Source organism: Littorina saxatilis, linkage group LG15 (genome assembly GCF_037325665.1).
Source record: "Littorina saxatilis isolate snail1 linkage group LG15, US_GU_Lsax_2.0, whole genome shotgun sequence".
NCBI classification, from domain to species: domain Eukaryota; kingdom Metazoa; phylum Mollusca; class Gastropoda; order Littorinimorpha; family Littorinidae; genus Littorina; species Littorina saxatilis.
In genome coordinates, this window is record NC_090259.1 from 18,106,747 (window position 1) to 18,128,425 (window position 21,679).

A 21,679-nucleotide genomic window follows, 5' to 3' on the forward strand; every position below is an offset into this window, starting at 1 on the left:
CACACCTCATGAGTTCTCGGCACACGCTGGATACCTCTTGAAAGCTCGTCCAGAATGACTCCCACTTTCCAGCCTTGAACTGCCAGCCCACAGAGTTTGGAAGTCTAATAGGTAGATGGCAGGGCCGGACTAGGCGAAGAGGAGGGGGGGGGTTGCCAGTGGTGGCCCAGGGGGATGTCCCCCTTGGCAGCAGGGGCGTATCAGTTCATTTTATGGGTGTTTTTTTTAAAAAGTATATTGTGAAGATAAGGGTGTGAAGGCGCAAAGCGCCGAGCCGACGGCGCGAAGCGCCTAGCTTGCTAGGGGGGTCCGGGGGCATGCTCCCCCGGAAAATTTTGAAAAAAAGGATGCAAAATGGTGCAATCTGGTGCATTCTGAGGATGATCATTACCAGTTTCAGGCAGCAGATTTTGTCACTGATTAATACCCCAAAAATTGAAACTCAATGTAAAATAAAGAAATGCATACCTCATTCAATATTTTTATTTTTTGGCTGGGGGGGGTCCGGAATCCCTAGAACCCCCCCCCCCCCTCGATGTGGGGGTCAGGGGGCGAAGCCCCCTGAAGCTGATGGGTAGGTCATATTATGAGATAGGAAAATGGTCGCTCCTTGCATGAAACGGCATAAAATAAGCAATAATAAAAAAAAAATTAAATAAGTAAGGTACATGTTTAGGCTAGGGGGGGGGTTGCGCAACCCCCATAACCCCCCCGGTAGTCCGGCCCTGGATGGCTCTTCTCAATCTCATGTCCTGCAGCAGCACCTCACTTGTAAGGGGATTATGGTCAATTTGGCAGCTCTTTTTACTGAAGAGGTACCGTCTAGCACTGTTTACACCCAGTACGTTGCTGGTTTTGTCCTACAAATGTACACCAAAAAGCTCTTGTGCTGCCCTGTCAGTGGTACTCAGCTTACAAAGAGGAGCAGACAACCTGAAGAAAGTTTGAGTGACGTCTTCAAATGCTTGCCATACTTCCCATGGGCCAAGCCTTCTGATTCCCCAATACCATTGAAGAACGACATAGTGTCACAGCCTGTAAGGCTATGCAAAATGGGCAGACAGGGTGACTTCTCTTAGCCAATGGCTTTGGCAATGTGGCGATACACTTCACCAGCAGAAAAAAACGCAACACAGCTGGAATGAGAAGCAGACTGTCTGGCCTCCTCTACATCCATGGTGCAGGAAATCAGCCTGTGGTACCCTTCACACAAAAGATGAAAAGTGACATTTTTATTTGAATGTATTTGAATAATGTTTAATATCTCAGAGAGTCGGTCAAAGCCGGGTTAGCAAGTCTTCACACAACAGACCAAAATGAAAGAAAATTATATTTCATGAATTCGTATAATTCTTACTGTTTCAGGTTAAAAAACAAACAAACACAGTTTCCAGTGACCCAACTGATTCTGGAATCTTTCTGACCGCTACATTTATTCGCTTCAAACAGTCGCTAACAGAATGTTGACCATAGTGAGGGTTCGTACGTTAAACCCATCAAATTCACAGAGGTCGCTTACAAATGATGTGCAAACATGTTCCAATTAATACAAATAAAAAAATCTTACTGTTAAGATGTATTAGGTAACAAACCTTGATACAGTAGTACTAGTGAAATCGGCTCCCTTCTGTGGCACCGGAATAAATGCAGAACGCTTGTTCCCAGGAACCGGCATGTGGTGTAACTCTTGTATATATCCTGTAAAAATAAAATTCACACCAATGCACGGTCAACTTAAAATAAGCAAAAGGATGAGAAACAAGCAACAAACCAAAATTGTAAAACTCAAAGAGCGGTACCTCTTCATTTTTCAAAACCACTTATCTCATTTGATTAGCATACACTGTATGCTTTTGTCTGTTACCTACCGTCTTTGAAAGTTTGATCACAACACTGTAAAGACATGGGGAGTGGAGTGTTTTTATCTCCAGCTGGTCATCCTACTATCTGGCCTACCCTCGCTCAGTTTTTGACTCTACCCCTCCCCACCTTATGGAAGTCCTTAACGTAGGCAGGACTAATCATTTATCTTACCATGAACAATCTCTTTCTCCTCGCCTTTTATTCAAAGTTCGTTTAATCTGTTTAAAATCACCAGCGTGGCGATCATGATTTCCTTACTTGTAATCAACAGATAGATCTAGATCTATCAGCATCACAATCCAGCTTGATGAGCTATTGCAAGATTACTCTGCATTTCAGCGCTTCACCCGATGAATAACAGACCCCAGGGGAGAATTAAACAGTAAAATGATGTGACATTGGTGAATGGATGCGTATTCTTGAAAACTTACCTTCAGAAACGTTGTTTTCGCTCAAATCAAAACACGCAATGTTGCGGAGGCCGCCATCTTGAATTTTCATGCTGCGGATATATAAAATTCTAAAAACGATCAAATTAAATACCAGAACACAAAAATACCCATAAGAGTATTTATGTCATGCATGTGTTATCAGCAGACAACTTCTGGTGCATGGTAAACCATTGAATTTTACATTTGCTGAGTTGGGAATATTTACTGCTGAGCGCTTTTGGTACGAATTTCGTCTGCTGTAAATGCAGCCTTTTATTCCCTATCAAAGACAAAAAAACCGATTTCTGAAGTGGCTCTGTATCTGAAATCCCTTAAATAATTATAAGGAACAATACCACAAAGTATGATGTTTGTTGCAAGATGTGAATGATTTATGAGTGCGTCTGCAACATACGAGCCCCACTATGGGGAAAGCATTCTTCCAAGACAATGACGAAGCATGGTACAATGACGTAGTAAACAATACGAGATTTTTTTATTCCGGAGTACAAATTCCGTACGACACTTTTACTCCCTTTACGAAAAAATTACTCCCCCATAACACGAGAAAATTACTCCCCACGACAGGTGTGTTTCGAGTCAACATTTCGGTCGAAAATGTTACTCCCCTGTCGAATAAATAACGAATAAAGGATTCCACCCTAACACGAGCTAATTCAACTGCCCACGCCAGGTGTACGAAACTTTTACTCCCTTGTCCCCTGTTAGTCCTGGTGTGGAAGGGGTGGGGGAGGGGTAGCGCGACATTTGTTTGCGCGAGATCACATACATGTTTTGGCATTATCCCTTCGCCCGCATCCAAATTTCGGCTACGAGATTTTTACTGGAAGTAAAAAAAATGGGGAGTAAACATTTCGTTGAGGGAGTACTTTTTTCGTGCTTTGGGGAGTTCTTTTCTCGTACGAAAGGTGTACTCGGAGTAAGAATTTCGTACGAAATTTTTACTCCGGAATAAATTTTTCGTGGTGTAAAAATTTCGTGTTACACCGGTCTCGTTGTTTTCGTTCTCTGTCCAGGCTTTACAGGCGAATCACTGAACCAAATCCAAGAAGAAGCACTCTTCCAATACAATGACGTGATACACAATATACTAGTCTCGTTGTTGTCTTAGTGTGTCTAGGCGGGAGACGCGACACACTGAACCCCAAGCTGGTGTACAACGTGGGTGACCACTGCTGCCGCTGGCTGACCAGGCTGATGGGCTGCACGCAAGTCTGGAAATATGTAAGTCAACCTATAGCACTGTCTCGAAACTAAGGCGATAGTCGGACAGAGTTGCGCCCCTGGAACGGCAGGTAGTTCCGGTTTGGGTTTGCAAAATGGAACCGCATGACAATCCGCCCTTCAACTGCTTTACCCGCGTAGTTTGAACAGCAGACACAGTAAGGTTTCCCTCCTCCACTAATCTTCTTCAGTCTCTCGTTCAGCCATTTTGGACGTAAACAAAACAACCGGAACTACCCGCCGACAGCGCCGCGGGCTATGTCAGGGACGGACAACTCTTAACACTTTCGTTTTGAGACAATGCTATAGATCGTGTGAGGTACCTTCCTACTTGGTTTTTCTTATCTGTATTCCAACACTAATGTTCAAAGACTTGTATTTGTTGGTAAATCGCTTTTTAGTAAGCGGACCATACCTTTTTTCGAATGAAGTAATTTTCCTGCAGGCATAATAATTAGGTCTTCATACAGGCTATTGGGGCCCAAGGACTGTTATGCCGGGGTGGAAGTAGAGATAAGCGCCTACTTCCCAAGAAATGCTCCATATGGCTTCGTGTCTCCAAACACCTCTGACAGTCAAATCCAGCTCCTGGCCTTCACGTGGCGGGCCCTGTCTTCAACTAACAGGAGAAGGGATGCAGGCGGGTCCCTGGCGCCTTAAAACCAGCTGCTTCGGGCAGATGGGGCTCGTTAACCTTGGATGGTCGCTCATCTAGGAGAAGGACAACTCCGATTTCAAAACCCGCACTGCCTTGTGTGCGCCTTGGGAAAGGCAAAGGCTACGAGAAGGAAAACTTCGACAACAAACCCGGGTAGAGTGGACTCGACAGCCCAGCAAGGCAGCTACTCTTGGGGAGGAGGCAACCCTGAGTAAGAACCTCAACCACCGAAGACGGAAGACAGCAGCCAACTTGGCGTGGGGAGAAAATCGGCTGTCTACGCTTCCACGATAATATGAAATGATAAAATGATAATACGATAATACAGGCTATTCATTGTCAAAGCTAAACCTTAATCTCTCTATCGGGCCTCAGGCACGACCTGGTCACCAGGTAATCACGTGAAATTCAGCGGCCGTCCATTATATTGCACGTGTGAAATATGCGTTGGAAAGGAAGTTGATGTTGAATAAAAAAAAAATTAAAAAAGCACTATAGCTAGCTATTGGGCCTTGCGGAGGAGTGTTTGTTAGTAGTCATTATGAAGAAATAGTTCGCATCCATGCCGCAAAAATGATATCACTCGCAATATCATGTGGTCTAATTGTCTTGAATCGGGTTTGAGAGAATTACAGAGCAAAACATGTACAGCTTTTAAATAAAAGGTGAACATTCAAGTACCAGAGGATCTTAGATTTGCTACACCACTACTCTAATATCTGAAATAGCCGGCACTGTTAAACCATGTACCGACTTGCTCGTGTATGCCGGTGTAACACGAAATTGTTACTCCACAAAAAATTTACTCCGGAGTAAATATTTCGTACGAAATTCTTACTCCGAGTACACTTTTCGTACGAGAAAAGAACTCCCCAAGGCACGAAAAAAATACTCCCTCCACGAAATTTTTACTCTCCATTTTTTTTTTTTTACTTCCAGTAAAAAACTCGTACGCAAAAATGGGATGCGGGCGAAGGGATAATGCCAATAAGTGATCTCGCGCACACGAATGTCGCGCTACCCTCCTTCCACCCCTTCCACCACCAAGACTAACAGGGGACAAGGGAGTAACAATTTCGTACACCTGGCATGGGAAGTTAAATTGCTCGTGTTGGGCTGAAGTAATTTATTCGTTATTTATTCGTCAGGGGAGTAACATTTTTGTACGAAATGTTTACTCGGAACTCACCTGTCTTGGGGAGTAATTTTCTCGTGCAATGGGGGAGTGCTTTTTTCGTAAAGGGAGTAACTTTTTTGTACGAAATGTTTACTCCGGAGTAAAAATCTCGTGGGAGTAATTTTCTCGTGTTACACCGGTAAGCAATCACACTTATCTAGGATTGTCTGTGCAGTTCGTCCCCACGTTCGGCGAGAGATTTATTTCTCAGAGTCAACTTTGTGTGCAGACTCTCCTCGGTGTCCGAACACCCCCCGTGTGTACACGCAAGCACAAGACCAAGTGCGCACGAAAAAGATCCTGTAATCCATGTCAGAGTTCGGTGGGTTATAGAAACACGAAAATACCCAGCATGCTTCCGCCGAAAACGGCGTATGGCTGCCTAAATGGCGGGGTAAAAAACGGTCATACACGTAAAATTCCACTCGTGCAAAAAACACGAGTGTACGTTGGAGTTTCAGCCCACGAACGCAGAAGAAGAAGAAGAAGAAGAAGAAGAAGAAGAAGAAGAAGAAGAAGAAGGATTGTCTGTGCGAAGAGCATCGTTTCAAGTGTGGAAACGTGTGTGACGTGCAGAAGGTGCGCGGTGCAGGTGACTTCCCATGCACGGAGGACAGCGAGGGGAACGACGACTTCTACATAGACGAGAGCGACATGCAGCCCCTGGTCTGTCCCAGAGACAAGGCGGCCTCTGACGGCTTCCTCAGGGACACCGACCCCTGCTTTCGCTCCGCCGTCGACTCGTCCAAGCTCTGACTGCGGCCACCCACCCCTCTCTTGGTCTTCTGGGCTGGGGTGCACGAACCGAAAGTGGGTGCCACCCAAACGGGAGAGAACAAACCGCGGGGTCTGATTCGTTGAAATCACAACAAATCTCAATTTCAACCAATCCAACTCTGCGGCTGGCTCCCGTTTGGGTGGTTAAGGGCAGAATATACCTGCGCAGTTTCTGACCAGGCGTTGTAAACTGCAAGACTGACTGATCAGTGAGCGATTACGTCCTCTTTTGTCTTGTCTTGTCTTGTCAAATGCCGCCAGTGAGCGGGAGAAGGAGTCGTGTTGTACAAAAACTACATTTCGAATGCCCGGATGTTAAACAATAAAGGGAAGTAAGCACTGTTAAATATCTGTAGACAGTAACAGTGAGTGAGTGTTATGCCAAATATTGTCAAGTGTTCACTGAGCTCTCTCCTGAGTGGCGTGTTGCTCTGTCCAGCAATCTTATTTGTTTGTTTGTCGGTTGACTGTCCGTTGGTGTTCAACGCACGGCATCAGCATCAGAACTTGAAGGCAGTGGAAAGGGCCTACACTTACCAAGACGTTCTTACCATCCGTTAGAGAAAGATAACTCTCCTGTCATGCTGCAATGTGTTTCTGTCAAAACTGACCTCTTTGTGCACGTGTCAAAACTTTCTGTTGTGTTTCTGTGTTTGTTTGTGTTAAAACTGACCCCTTTGTGTATGTGTCCAAAAAAATCTTTGTGTGTTTGTTTGCTTGTTTTTTCGCTTGTTTGTCGTCCGGTTTTCTTCCTTTAAAGCCTGACATAGTCCTATTTAATTAGTTTAATTACTCTCAGGGCTTTTTCCATCGTTGCGGGGATGTATAAATTAAGCTTCCTGCAAAGTTTTAGGTTTGAAGTCCTTACCAATTACGACAAATAATTAATTCTTTATTGCATTGTTTAGCAACAGTTCTCCAGGACTTGGGCTATTTTTAGACCGTTGACGTCACTTCGTGACGTTTCGTAAACCAAAGATGGCGTTTGAGACTGTTCTCTTTACATTCGACACTATCAACACCACTTTGCAATACTGAAATACTTTTTTCTGTGTTCGAAAGCTACAGCCAATCGTTATTATATCCCCTTAGGTACAGTTTTATAACATTATTGGCACATGTAAACAATTAATTAATGAATGAACGCTACGAATATGGCAGCCTTTAAACATATATATTTTATCAAATAAGTTCTGTGTATTCTATGAAAGCATTGAAAAGGGACATGCACATTCACCAACACATTCTACCAATACAACATGATCACACACACACCCACAAGGAAAAAAAACCTATTATTTCAAGACAACTTATTCAATGTTCGCTCTAATAACGCTTTATTATAAATCACAACACTACAAATATCAAGAATCCTCGTCCCCCCCCCCCCCCCAAAAAAAAAAAGACACACGGAGCACTGAAAATTGAGAAGTTTTGGGGCTATCATTTTCTTCAACATACTTAAGAGTTTACACGTTAATAACCAACTAAACGAGAGTTGAACAATACAGAATGAACAAAACCGCAAAGGAACCATAACTTCTAAAGTTTTTTCTTTCTTTCTGTTTAACTGCATCATGGGAAGCTAGTTGCGGTTGTCGTTGATTATGATGTTCTGAAGCAGAGGTCTGTCGCCAAGCTGTCTCAAAAGCTGTGAGAAAATCCCCAAGGCCGAGCCCCCTGGAAACGATCGAGAAAGTATCTGTGTAAATGCATCACTGTGGTTTTTTTCTAAATGAACAAACACGCGGAACATTTAAACAACAACAACAACAACAAACAACAACAAACAATAATAAAGAAAGACATGGCCACAGGTACTTGAAGTTGAAGTAAAGCGTACAACAACAACAACAACAACAACAATAAAGAAAGACATGGCCACAGGTACTTGAAGTTGAAGTAAAGCGTACCATTTCGGGGCATAACAGTTTGAATAAAATGATACAGGTGTGAATATATTAATGCGGTTAACAACAAGTTAGGCGATATTTGCTTTTTTGTGTTTTTAAACAGATTAGATAGTTCGTGGATCTGTGGTACTATAAGACCAAAACGTCGATCGTTTTTAAAACAACAACAACAAAAACAACAACAACAACAACAAAAACAACAACAAAAACAAAGACGAAGGCGTTAAGCATGGAACAACTACGAGAAACAATGGATAAAAAAGGAACACTTGGAGAGTAGAAAAATGCCTCTACCTGTGGGAGGGGTGGATGTAGCAGGGGTGGATGTAGCAGGGGTGGATGGCTTCTGAGGACAGGCAGGTGCCTGTGGTGTGGTGACATTGGAGCTGTGAGCGTCACACAGATCCACAGCAGCAACAAACTTAAAGACCAGAGGATCGCTGTAGGGGCGCGTGATCAGGCGATTCTTCATATACTCCCAGTACTGAAACAAAACACAAGCCGAAATAATCAAATGTGTGGGTCGGGCTTAATTTCGCACAATAAATCCCCGTACACGTTTTCTTGTGATTTAGAAAATGACACAAAATCGTGGCCGCTTTCACACTACACTCTCGCTTAAATAGCGATCTCTAGAAACAGAAACAGAAACAATTAAATGTATGAGACTTAATTTCGCACAATAAAACCCGCACACGGTTTCCTGTGATTTAGAAAATAGCACAAAATTGTGGCCGCTTTCACACTACATTCTCGCTTAAATAGCAATCTCTAAAAATACAAACTAAAACAATCACGTTTATGGGTCTGGCTTAATTTCGCACAATAAACCCCGAACACGGTTTCCTGTGATTTAGAAAATAACACAAAATCGTGGCCGCTTTCACACTACATTCCCGCTTAAATAGCAATATCTCGAAACACAAACTTCCTGAGATCAGCATACACCCGTCGTATCATCCAGAATGGGAGAACTTGCTTTAGTGACCTCCCTTTACTTTTTGACCCCTTCTTCTACATGTAGAGTGAGATACCGTTATTTCACTAGAGAGACAATTCACCCACAAAGCCTCATCGACCACTTGAGAATCAGTTAGCGCTGTTTGTGTTTTTACTTGCAGAATGTCAACTGTTACACCTCCGAAATGAGCGTTTCTGGGGTGATAACGCGAGACAACTCCTGTGATCTTGCCGCGAGGTGGCGCCAGTTACCAGCCGAAAGAAAGAAGGGGCATAACCTCACCAGAACCGACCATTGTCTGTTTACCGTATAAAATGCACGACTTACACACGAACTGTTACCAAACCGATATGCTATTTGGGACCAATGCAAGTTTTTTTGTCCTTTCTCGTGTGATCTTGCCGCGAGGTGGCGCCAGTTACCAGCCGAAAGAAAGAGGGGGCATAACCTCACCAGAACCGCCCATTGCCAATGATACCAACGCTTTCCTGTCTAGAGATTGCCCTAAACCTAGCTGTAACTGCTTTTTTCAGGTCACATAATTATGATCTGGGGGTAAAAGGGGTGTTTGTATACTCAGACATTCCGATAATCCCAAAGGTAAAAGTCTGGAGGGTTTAGTCTAGGTAAATATGTCTTCCGCTCAATTTCAAACCTCGTTCTGTTGAGTCGAACCCCGAATTTGGAAAACTTTTTAAAAATTAAACAAAAGTCAGAGTTACATCATTGGCAGTTAGTGACTGGCCATACATAAGCTGAAATTAATGTATACCAAACATGAAGTAAGTCAGTCATCAGATGTAAAAGTTATTAGCATTTTTGTAGGTTGCATTTTTAGGGTCACCTCGGGGCTTGCATACATCGGCTGGCGTTCCTGAGTGCCTCCCCGGCAGAAAGAACGATTTGTTAAGCCTACCGCACAGTAATACTTACAGGAGCCAGCATACATCGGCTGGCGTTCCTGGCTGCCTCCACGGCAGCGGGGCACTCCTGTCGGCACGAACCGTACGGGTTGCAGTGAGCCAGAACCTGCACAGTGCCGCACAGTCACGTCACGATATTTCATGTGGGAAAATAGAAGAAACATAACTCAGCACTGCACCCACCCACACAAACTCACACCCACGCACGAGCACGTACACGCGAACATTTACACACACACACACACACACACACACACACACACACACATGCACGAACAAGCACGTACGCGCGCGCATCACACACACACACACACACACACACACACACACACACACACACACACACACACACACACACACATATATGCACGCAAAAGCACGTACGCGCGCACAATTACACACACACACCCACAACCAAAAAAGAAGAAGAAGAACAACAACAACAACAACAACAACAACAACAACAACAACAACAACAACAACAACAACAAGATCACCTCGTCGAAGAGCGTCTTGATGTCGGGCCGCGAGGTGTCGAAGAAGTGCAGGTAGTCGCATCCGTCGTCCGGAATGGAGCACTTGTCCAGGTTCTTCCACTGGTTGCAGTCCTTGCGCAGCGTCTCCTTGGGGTAGTAGGACAGGATGGTGTAGCACATCTCATCGAAGGACCCCTCGCCCCACATGGTGGTCACCGGTTTGGACAGCGTTGAGTACTGGCACGTCACGCGCATTTCGTCACCGGGTCCGAAGGCCACGGGATCGGAAAATCTGCAATTAAACAGTGGAAGCCCCATTTTAAGACCCCCCCCCCCCCAATGTAAGATTACCCCCCCCCCCCCCCTTTTTATAATTTATTTTTATATTTCTTTAATTTTATCATCATTTTTGTGGGTTTTTACACACACACACACACACACACACACACACACACACACACCATATACATGAACATCCACAAGGTTTACATTTTAACCCCCATTTTAACCCTCCCCCCCCCCCAAAAAAAAAGACTCCCTCCCTTTCTTCTTCTTATTTTTAAAATAATTTTTGTGGGTTTTACAATATATATATATCACATCACATAAAACATCCACAAGGTTTCCATTTTAACCCCCATTTTAAGACCCCCCCCCCCCCCCCCCAATTTAAGACTCCATCCCTTTCTTCTTCTCGTTCGCTCCTTCTGGACATCCCCCCTCCCTCCCCTTTAAGACCTTGTTTTCTCAGACTTTCTGTGCATAACCTCTGTAAATTGCACCCCATTTTAAGACTCCCTCCTTTTTAAGACATTATTTTTTTAAGACATTATTTTTTCAGTTTGTGGGAGGTTTTACTCCCACATCCACCCAAACAAACAAACCCCCCCTTCCCCCTACCTGAACAGCCTGGTGGGTGGTTTTTTTTCATGTATGAGACAGGATAACGTAGGTGGTGTATATAACCTAGGTGTACTATATATATTTAAAATTTAAATTCATGTGTAAAATTGACATGGAGCTTTCTGTTTACGAGCAACAACGTACGTAAGCCACGACTTTCCACGACGCAAAACCATTAGGCCAAAAAAAAAAAAATTGTCTGTTTAGGGTAACCCGACCGACCCTATCGATTTGGCGCCGACCCAAAAACTTTTTTTTGATTTCAAAAAAAAAAAAAAAAAAAAAAAGAGGTAAAAATGCTAAAAAGAGACATTTGGTGTTTCTTTCTCTCCCTTTCTCTCTGTTTTATTTATACGTTAGTTTTGAAACATGTATTCATCAAATATAAGAAGTGAATGTTCAGCCAACATAGCATTTACACAAAAAACAAAACAAAAAAAAAAAAAAAAAAAAAAACCCTACCTACCTACCGACCCTACTTTTTTTGGTCATGTTACCCTAAACAGACAATTTTTTTTTGTGGCCTTAATGGTCCTTAAGGGCACGTGACTCCGACTTCAGAAATAGAAGCGAGGAATGGTTTGCTACCAGGGCTGGGGTGCACGAAGCGAAAGCGGGTGCCACCCAAGAGGGTGAGAACCAACCGCGGGGTCTGATTTGTTGTGAATTTAACGAATCAGACCCCGCGGTTGGTTAAAATCACAACAAATCTCAATTTCTACCAATCCAACACAGCAGCTGGCTCCCAACCGGTTGGTAACTTTCTCGTGCACCTCCGTACATATCACTGTTCATACTCAGTGTGTGCCGAGTATTGCAACGGACGGGTTACAGTACTCACAAGTGCAGATGCGGGTTGTCATAACCGTAGGGCCCATCGTGCGCTATGTCCTGAACCTTGCGTCCGTCACGGAACAGCTCTGTCCGCCCTTGGACTCCTGTACACACACACACACACACACACACACACACACACACACACACACACACACACACACACACACAACACCACACCACACCACACAACACAACACAACACCACACAACACAACACAACACAACACACACACACCACGTTTATCTAATGGTCAGGAAGTCCCTCTTAAACAGAATTAAGCACTGCAGGAACACTGTACTTATTCACCCTTCATCCGTATGTACTCATCCTTCCGCGCTCAACTCTCTCTCTATCTATCTATCCATCTATCTATCTATCTATCTCTACCTTCCTCTCTCTCTCTCCCTCTCTCTCTCGCTCTCTCCCTCCCACTCTCTCTTTCTCTCTCTTTCTTTCTATCTCTCCCCCCTCTCTCTCTCTTTTTTTCTTTCTCCCCCCCTCTCTCTGTCTCCCCACTCTCTCTCTCTTTCTCTCTCTCTATCTCTCTCTCTCTCTCCCCCCTCTCTCTCTCTCCCCCCTCTCTCTCTCTCTGCGATTCAATCGCAGAGGATAGAGCAAGTTGTATTGTCCGAAGCAGCGACAGTATCGCTTGCAACTGAATCACGGTTCGTTCGAAAGCGATAATTACAGCGTGTGACCGGGCCCATTTGTTAAAGAAAATTCCAACGTGTGATGGCTGCTTAAGTTGACCCATAGATATATAATTAGTCTATTTATATCTCTAGTTGGTTAAGTTGACCCATATAGTCTATTTATATCTCTGGTTGCTTAAGTTGACCCATAGATAAGATCAGTCTGTTTATATCTCTGGTTGACCCTACCCAGGTAGTGCATGTGGTTGAGAGCCGAGGTGATGTAGATGGGAGAGTCCATGTAGCGGCGCGTGCAGTCGGCGGAGCACGACCCAACAGCTGTCACTGACGGCCGACCAGGCGGGATCTCCAGGAACTCTTGACCAAAGATGGCCATACCGGCGTTGTAAGGCCGGAGCTTAGGCGTATAGTAGATGGTCATTCCCGAGGCGTCATCCCACGAGGTCACGTGGTTCTTGTTGGTCCAGTGATACTGCACGCACACAGGAGCAAAACTAAAGGTTATTCCCCACAGGGTGTTACAGTGGAACCACCACTGATTTAAAGACTTCCACAAATCTGAGAAAACCAGGTCTTAAAAAGAAAAGATAAGATAAAATAAGATAAGAATGATAAGAACACTTTAATTACCATTTTCATTTTACACAAACCCATTGAAGTGAGTGAACGAATGAGGTAACACGAACGTGACACCAGTTGTCAGCAGGGAGGTACCGGTATTAGCAAGATCTAGATGTGGCACTTTTCAGTACGTGTACGGGGAACGTGTACGTGGAACGTGTTCGGGTAACGTCATCAAATCTAGTTTTTACGTCACGCGTTTGCCAAGATCTGCAACCTTGGTGGGAGCAAAACAACGTATGGTTTGCAACATTGGAGAAAAAAAGTGAGTCACGGGTGACGCAATATCTACACGTACACGTACAGGTCTTTGCTACACGTTCGATCATCTAGAACACTGTAGTATTAAAATGGGGGTACATTTTCAGAGGTTATGAACAAAAAGTAGGAAAAAACAGGGTCTTAAAAGGGAGGGAGTCTTAAAATGGGGGGGGGGGGGGAGGGGGGTCTTAAAAGGGGGTTCCACTGTAGTACGAATAGCGCGTCATAACATGTTTTGTCGTGGTCAGATGTTCATGAAAACAATTTTCTTTATTTGGTGTTTAACGTCGTTTTCAACCACGAAGGGTTATATCGCGACGGGGAAAGGGGGAAGATGGAATAGAGCCATTTGTCAATTGTTTCTTGTTAACAAAAGCACTAATCAAAAAATTGCTCCAGGGGCTTGCAACGTAGTACAATTATATTACCTTACTGGGAGAATGCAAGTTTCCAGTACAAAGGACTTAACATTTCTTACATACTGCTTGACTAAAATCTTTACAAACATTGACTATATTCTATACAAGAAACACTTAACAAGGGTAAAAGGAGAAACAGAATCCGTTAGTCGCCTCTTACGACATGCTGGGGAGCATCGGGTAAATTCTTTCTCGTCCCAACCAATATGGGACTCCCCCTAACCCGCGGGGGGTGAAAACAATTTACCATAATGAACAAAGAGAGCAAACAATGGTATTAGTTTGTCCTTCGTTCATGAATTTTTTTTTTTTTTATCACAAACACAGAAGCGGCTTTTGCCTGCTTTATTAATATACACAGAAGTGTACACAATTTGAGCATTCTAACCTTAACAGTAGCCTCACAAGTGCTTCGAGTTACAATGCATCATGAGATGGTAGTTTGAGTTTGAGTATAGAACAAAGGTCTTATCTGCATAAAGATTCCAATTCACTGGTTAAGAAAGGCGTTTATCCTCAACTCAAAAAGTAAAGAAACACAACAACAACAAAAAAACAAAAACAAACTAACAAACAAACAAATCAAAGAAATAGATGTAAAGTGCTTACGGTCCAAATGCAAGGAAGGTTAGTTTTGGAAACGTTTAATCATGGACACAACGCAGGTCCGGACTACTGGGGGGGTTATGGGGGTTGCGCAACCCCCCCCCCCCCCCTAGCTTAAACATGTACCTCACTTATTTAAAACATTTTTTATTATTGTTTATTTTATGCCGTTTCATGCCAGGAGCGACCATTTTCCTATCTCAGAATATGACCTACCCATCAGCTTCAGGGGGCTAAGCCCCCTGACCCCCACAAGGGGCTCTGCCCCTTGACCCCTCCAGGGGGAACATCCCCCTGGACCACCACTGGCAACCCCCCACCCCCCACCCCTCCTCTTAGCCTAGTCCGGCCCTGCAACGAATAGTCTCTCTTTGTGGTTTTCCTTTTTTTCCCTTTTTCCCCCTTGTAGATCCCTCTGTTTCGATTTAGTTCCCCATCCCCCACATTTTTGTTCTTTTGGTTAATAATTGTGTTGTCCACCATCATGAACATGTGTGTAACTAACTTAGTATTGTTATGGTCACGTCAAGTAAGCATTTGCTTGAGTTCGTGTCCTAGCTGGATTTTTGTATATTGTTTCATGTCATGTATTTTGAATAAAATTGTGTTTAACCCATTAGAAAAAAAAGTTCTCTAGTACGTCTATTGAGGCCAAACAAAAATATATGTTGGTTTAGGGTAACCCGACCGACCCCATTATTTCCCACCGACCCTAACACTTTTTTTTCATTTCTCAAAGAACAGCAACTTTTGGCACATTTTGCGAACCATACCGAGACTAAGGGAAGTAACCTCCTTTAAAATCGACTAAATTGGAAGAAAAAAAAGCCGACCTACCGACCCTTTATTTTTTGGTCACGTTAGCCTAAACCAACATTTATTATTGTTTGGCCTAAACACAAATCAGTAGTGGCTGGGGTCATGTCATGGCTTACCTGCAATGCCACTTTGCGCATGCCGTTCTTGCCAAACTTGAAGCCAGCGTTGCTGTGGAGACACTGACCACTCATTCCCAGAGTCCATATTCCGATGAGACTGCCACAGCCCTTCAAGTTCATGCCGCACTTAACCGGCGAGTCCGTTAACTCCGCTGTAAAAAGTATTTTAAAAGAATTCTAAATTGGTGCTGGTATTTAAAAAAATGATATAGTCAGTTAATTGTTGTTTTGTTTCCGCAATGGAATGTACAAATGAACAAAGTCATAACCCGGGAATTTCTATTTTTGAGCTATGAAATCCTTATTTTTTTCATTTTTACATTTAGTCAAGTCAATGAATTGATGTATATTTTGAAACAGTTTGCATTTCTTTGTTGTCCTTGTTTATGTTTTGTTTCATGTACCTGCGTCAAAGCACTCCATGATGCCCATGTGGTGCATGACGTTGTGGTTGTCGATGACGGGGGTGTTGGCGATGATGTGATACTCCTGGTCGTCAGGCAGCTCGAACACGTGACACATGTAGGTCGTGTCCTCCGCTGGTACCTTGGTCCGGGGGATGCGCATCGTCAGGTTGCGGACCTCTGGTTGCACATACATACATATATACACCCACAATTACATACGCACGCACGCGCTCACACACAGGCACGCACAATCACACGCACGCACGCACAATAACACACACGCACGCACGCACACACACACGCACGCGCGCACACACACACACTTACGCACGCACGCACGCACAATCATATACGCACGCGCTCACATACGCACATGCACGCACGCAAACACACACACACACACACACACACACACACACAATCGTATACGCACGCGCTCACATACGCACATGCACGCACGCACTGTCAGCCGCACAGATTGACTAAACGTATTGATTTCTCTTTACTCGACTTTTGCGTGTTATTTGTTGTAGTTCTTGTTTTTGTTTTGTGTGTGTACAACTACAAGGTGTACTTACCTGGCTCGTTGATGGCATCGCACTTGAAAGACGTATCCTCACACGACACCCACGAGTTGTTCGAGTTGCACCTGTCAGAGCCCCATGGATCACACACACCTGCACACAAGAACATGACTCCATGGCAACCGACTTCCAGGGTTGGTTGGTTGGTTGGTTGATTGGTTGGTTGGTTGGATATTATTATTTATCGTCTCTTCAACAGTTATTGCTATTCGAGACGGATGCAAGTTTGTTTCCTTTTGCAGTTCACATAATAAACTCAATGCTTAAAAATGATTTACAATCAGGTCTATCGCTGAAAAAAGAAGGTTCTAAAACGTCATCGCGTTCCCATTGTGTACTTCGAATCTATTTACAAATCTTGGTTTCTTTTAAAATGTCAAACAAGTCGCGTAAGGCGAAAATACAACATTTAGTCAAGCTGTCGAACTCACAGAATGAAACTGAACGCAATGCAATTTTTCAGCAAGACCGTATTACTCGTAGCATCGTCAGTCCACCGTTCGTGGCAAAGGCAGTGAAATTGACAAGAAGAGCGGGGTATACGTAGTAGTTGCGCTGAGAAGGATAGAACGCTTTTCTGTACCTCTCTTCGTTTTAACTTTCTGAGCGTGTTTTTAATCCAAACATATCATATCTATATGTTTTTGGAATCAGGAACCGACAAGGAATAAGATGAAAGTGTTTTTAAATTGATTTCGAAAATTTAATTTTGATCATAATTTTTATATTTTTAATTTTCAGAGCTTGTTTTTAATCCAAATATAACATATTTATATGTTTTTGGAATCAAAAAATGATGAAGAATAAGATGAACGTAAATTTGGATCGTTTTATAAAAAAAATATTTTTTTTTACAATTTTCAGATTTTTAATGACCAAAGTCATTGATTAATTTTTAAGCCACCAAGCTGAAATGCAATACCGAAGTCCGGCCTTCGTCGAAGGTTGCTTGGCCAAAATTTCAATCAATTTGATTGAAAAATGAGAGTGTGACAGTGCTGCCTCAACTTTTACAAAAAGCCGGATATGACGTCATCAAAGGTATTTATCGAAAAAAAGAAAAAATGTCCGGGGATATCATTCCCAGGAACTCTCATGTAAAATTTCATAAAGATCGGTCCAGTAGTTTGGTCTGAATCGCTCTACACACACACACGCACAGACACACACACACACACACACACACACACACACACACACACACACACACACACACACACACACACACACACACCACGACCCTCGTCTCGATTCCCCCTCTATGTTAAAACATTTAGTCAAAACTTGACTAAATGTAAAAATACTGTACTGGGGGATCCGACATCCAGGGAACAGGTTACATGAATAATGTCCAATAGTAACAGCGTACCAAACATTGCAGATGGACAGAGTCGTGGCAGTGTGATGAAACTGTGGTACACCGTGGTGAAAAGCGATCATGTTTATTCTGAGATCTGCGATGGTAGGACGAACTATTTTCATTGGGAGGAGAGTGCCTTTATGCATTATTTTCACTGGCAGGAGAGTGCCTTTCTGCATTATTTTCACTGGCAGGAGAGTGCCTTTCTGCATTATTTTCACTGGCAGGAGAGTGCCTTTCTGCATTATTTTCACTGGCAGGAGAGTGCCTTTCTGCATTATTTTCACTGGCAGGAGAGTGCCTTTCTGCATTATTTTCACTGGCAGGAGAGTGCCTTTCTGCATTATTTGGATGCGACCCGTTAATTGATCAAGGGTGTAACTAAGTGAAGAGTGTAGCCTACTGACCAGGGTGAGTGATGTTGTCCGTGCGGCGTGGCAGCTGACCCTCCCGCCACTCACACTGCGGGTCACCCAGCTCCTCTCCGTTGGTCAGTCCGTCTCCATCACTATCCAGCCAACACAGCTCAGCTGTCCACTGCACACACACACGCACACGCACACACACACACACATACACACACACATGCACACAAACACACACATACACACATGCACACACAAACACACATACACACAAACACACATGCACACACGCACACACACACATACATACAACACACATGCACACACACACACACACACACACACACACACACACACACACACATTTTCAGATGAAAGCAAATAAGAAGGTGCAGATCTAAGGTTAAATTGATATATAATTCGTTTCCCGAGAATTAGAAAGCAAAACCCCAGATTTGCGTTAAAACTAATTAAGCGCATTGATATTTTAATTTGCTTCTACGGTGAGAGGAAAAGTCAACGATGAATCTGGGTTGTGAAAGGACAAAAAGCGCAGTGGCCTAGTGGATACATAAGACATCGATTTTCTATGCGGAAGGTCGCGGGTTGGAATCCCAGCCGCGCCTTGTGGGATAAGGGTGGAGATTTTTCCGATCTCCCAGGTAAACTTATTTGCAGACCTGCAGACATGCAAGCACAACTTAAAATCAAGTGCGCACGGAAAAAATCCTGTAATCCATGTCAGAGTTCGGTGGGTTATAGAAACACACAAATACCCGGCATGCTTCCCCCGAAAGCGGCGTATGACTGCCTGAATGGCGGGGTAAAAACGGTCATACACGTAAAACACCACTCGTGCAAAAACATGAGTGAACGTGGGAGTTTCAGCCCAAGGACAAAGAAGAAGAAGGTTGCGAAACAAGTCAAAGAGGAAACTTGGTTGTGAGACAACTAAATAAGGGACCTGGTTTGTGAGACAAGTCCTGGAGGAAACTTGGGACAAGAAAAAGCTGAGCGGACCCACCTTGTGTCCGTGTGTCTCAAAGTGCTGACCGAAGGGGTTCCTGGCGCCCCCTCCAGTGGGACTGCGGTGGCCGACGCCGTGCCAAATGTAGTTGGCCTTGCAGGGGTGAGGCACTTGCTGGCCGTTGGGCAGTCTAGTCTGGTAGTAGTAGAAGGCCAATGCGGGGCGCGCCAGCAGCTGCACAAGGCAGCACGCGGTCAGCAGACTGAAACAGTCACACTGGGTTAAAGGCGGTGCTTAATTGAGCCCGAAATCGATTTCGCAAAGTGTTGGTAAAGTCGTTTTTTTCTCCGAAAACTCAGTGCTAAAGCTTCGTGCGGCCAGCTTCGCGAAGTACACTTCTCAAAGTCGACTTTGCCCAGTTAAAGGACAGTCTTTAAACAATGTTTGATTTCCATTTACTTATACATGAAATCTGCATATATTTATAAATATGAATAAACAACAAGCCTACGCCATGGAATAACTTCGTTTTCTGGGTAGTTATTGAAGTGACTTATATAAATAAATGAACAAAAATGTGAATTCTAACGGACATAGACTGCCGTTGCTATAGAAACTGGCATAAACAGAGCCATATTGGAGTTCTAGGAAACGGTTTTACAGCAACATCATACATCAGAAATTCATAATATTTGGCACAAGGATACACATGTATTATATCTACAATCATATAGAACGATTTCTTTTACAAAAGACTACAGTTGAATTTTAATTAATTGTTGTAATGAATAAGCGGTTAGAATTCATTATTCCTTATTACAAAAAAATCATTTAAATTAAACTAGAGACTTTGTCAAAAAATCGTTCTATAAGATTGTAGATATAATACTTGTGTATCCTCGTGCCAAATATTATGAAATCCTGATGTATGATGTTGCTGTAAAACCATTTCCCAGAAATCCAATATGGCGGATGTTTCCATAACAACGGCAGTCTATGCCAATCAGTATTCACATTTTTTTCATTTATTTTTATAAGTCACTTCAATAACTACCCAGAAAACAAGGTTATTCCACGTATTCTCCCATTCTGATAATCCTCGCTCCACGGCTATCGCCAGTTGTCTCTCTGACCGGACGCGAAAGTCCTACGCGAATCTATCAAAACCAAAATACGAGTGACCTCCCATATGTTGTTCACGAGCAGTATTCACGAGACGAAAATGATTGCAGATTGGCCGACTTCGACAGTGATCTCCGTTCTGTTCTTCACAGTTATGATAAAGACATCGTTCTAAGGTAAAAACAAGTCGAAATTTTGGGACTGCTGCCGGAAGGAGACCGTAATAATTATATGGTTGCATCACTGTCAAAAAATCGTCTGCTCCAGCCAGCGCCGAAACCAAACGGTTGATTATCACGTGACACTTATGCCATATTTAGAGTTGTTTGCACAGTAAATACATCCGCGAAAAATAGCTCGCTTGAAACTGTCTAAAATAAAAATTCCCCTGTAATTTAAAAATTACAAAACACCATGAAAAATCATTATCGACGATCGCGAATCTGCTTACATCCATAATACATTACAAAAAGCTCTAAATATGTAAAAAATAAATAAAAAAAATAAAAAAAATTCGGTTTCCTTGCCAAACAAGGAAACTCAAGGCATCCTGTCAGGGAGAGGATGAGCCGAACTCATTTTGACCTGAGGTCAGGATGGTATTCTCCAAGTTTAATTTTGCTGCCTCACATATTGCCTTAAAACCTACTCAGGTTCATTCTTATGCATTCAATGAAGAGACCACCATAAGCCGTAGACTTCTAGTTGTTTTGGCACTTTCTGATAATGTAAATTTCACGGATGAACCTGTGAAACTTGAGTGAAACATTGTTTATAAATCCAAAAAATTGATTCTGTGTTTGATGAAGATATGTGATCTTACCTTGTACGCATTGTGGCCGCGGGTGGATCTGCGAGCACAGGTCTGCGAGATACCCTGCCCTTACCACACCGCTATTTAAACAGTGGCACTATTGTCACCCTCACGTGAGGGGCTATATATATTGCAAAAGAGTAACCCTCACGTGAGGGGCTGTGTTTTTTACACACACACACACACGCACGCACGCATGCACGCACGTACGTACGCATGCACGCACGTACATACGAGCACACACACACATACATACACTCACACACACACACACACATCCACACACAAACACTCACACACATATTCGCAACGCACGCACGCACGCACACACACACTAACGCACGCACGCACACTCACGCCGCACACACACACTCACACATCCTCACACACACACACA

General features: G+C 43.5%; 2 protein-coding genes across 2 annotated transcripts in view; one reads left to right on the forward strand and one right to left on the reverse strand.

The window, feature by feature from the left end:
* The window catches only part of LOC138948715 (sodium-dependent multivitamin transporter-like), a 34,243-nt gene extending 27,622 nt beyond the window's left edge, over positions 1-6,621 (forward strand). Inside the window, exons 14-15 of the mRNA XM_070320322.1 lie at positions 3,427-3,539; positions 5,951-6,621. Coding sequence (XP_070176423.1) covers positions 3,427-3,539; positions 5,951-6,130 — 293 coding nt within the window. The 3' untranslated portion in view covers positions 6,131-6,621. The remainder of the gene's footprint in view (positions 1-3,426; positions 3,540-5,950) is intronic.
* Positions 6,622-7,511: 890 nt separating this feature from the next.
* On the reverse strand, positions 7,512-21,398 carry LOC138948721 (dopamine beta-hydroxylase-like). The gene is made up of 12 exons (XM_070320328.1): positions 21,292-21,398; positions 19,404-19,608; positions 18,422-18,551; positions 16,649-16,747; positions 16,068-16,247; positions 15,661-15,815; positions 13,047-13,290; positions 12,169-12,265; positions 10,446-10,716; positions 9,959-10,054; positions 8,359-8,548; positions 7,512-7,831 (listed from the first exon to the last, which is right to left on the reverse strand). The coding sequence occupies exons 1-12, from the start codon at positions 21,300-21,302 to the stop codon at positions 7,737-7,739; spliced, it is 1,773 nt and encodes a 590-aa protein (XP_070176429.1). The 5' UTR covers positions 21,303-21,398; the 3' UTR covers positions 7,512-7,736.
* Between the last annotated feature and the right edge of the window lie 281 nt (positions 21,399-21,679).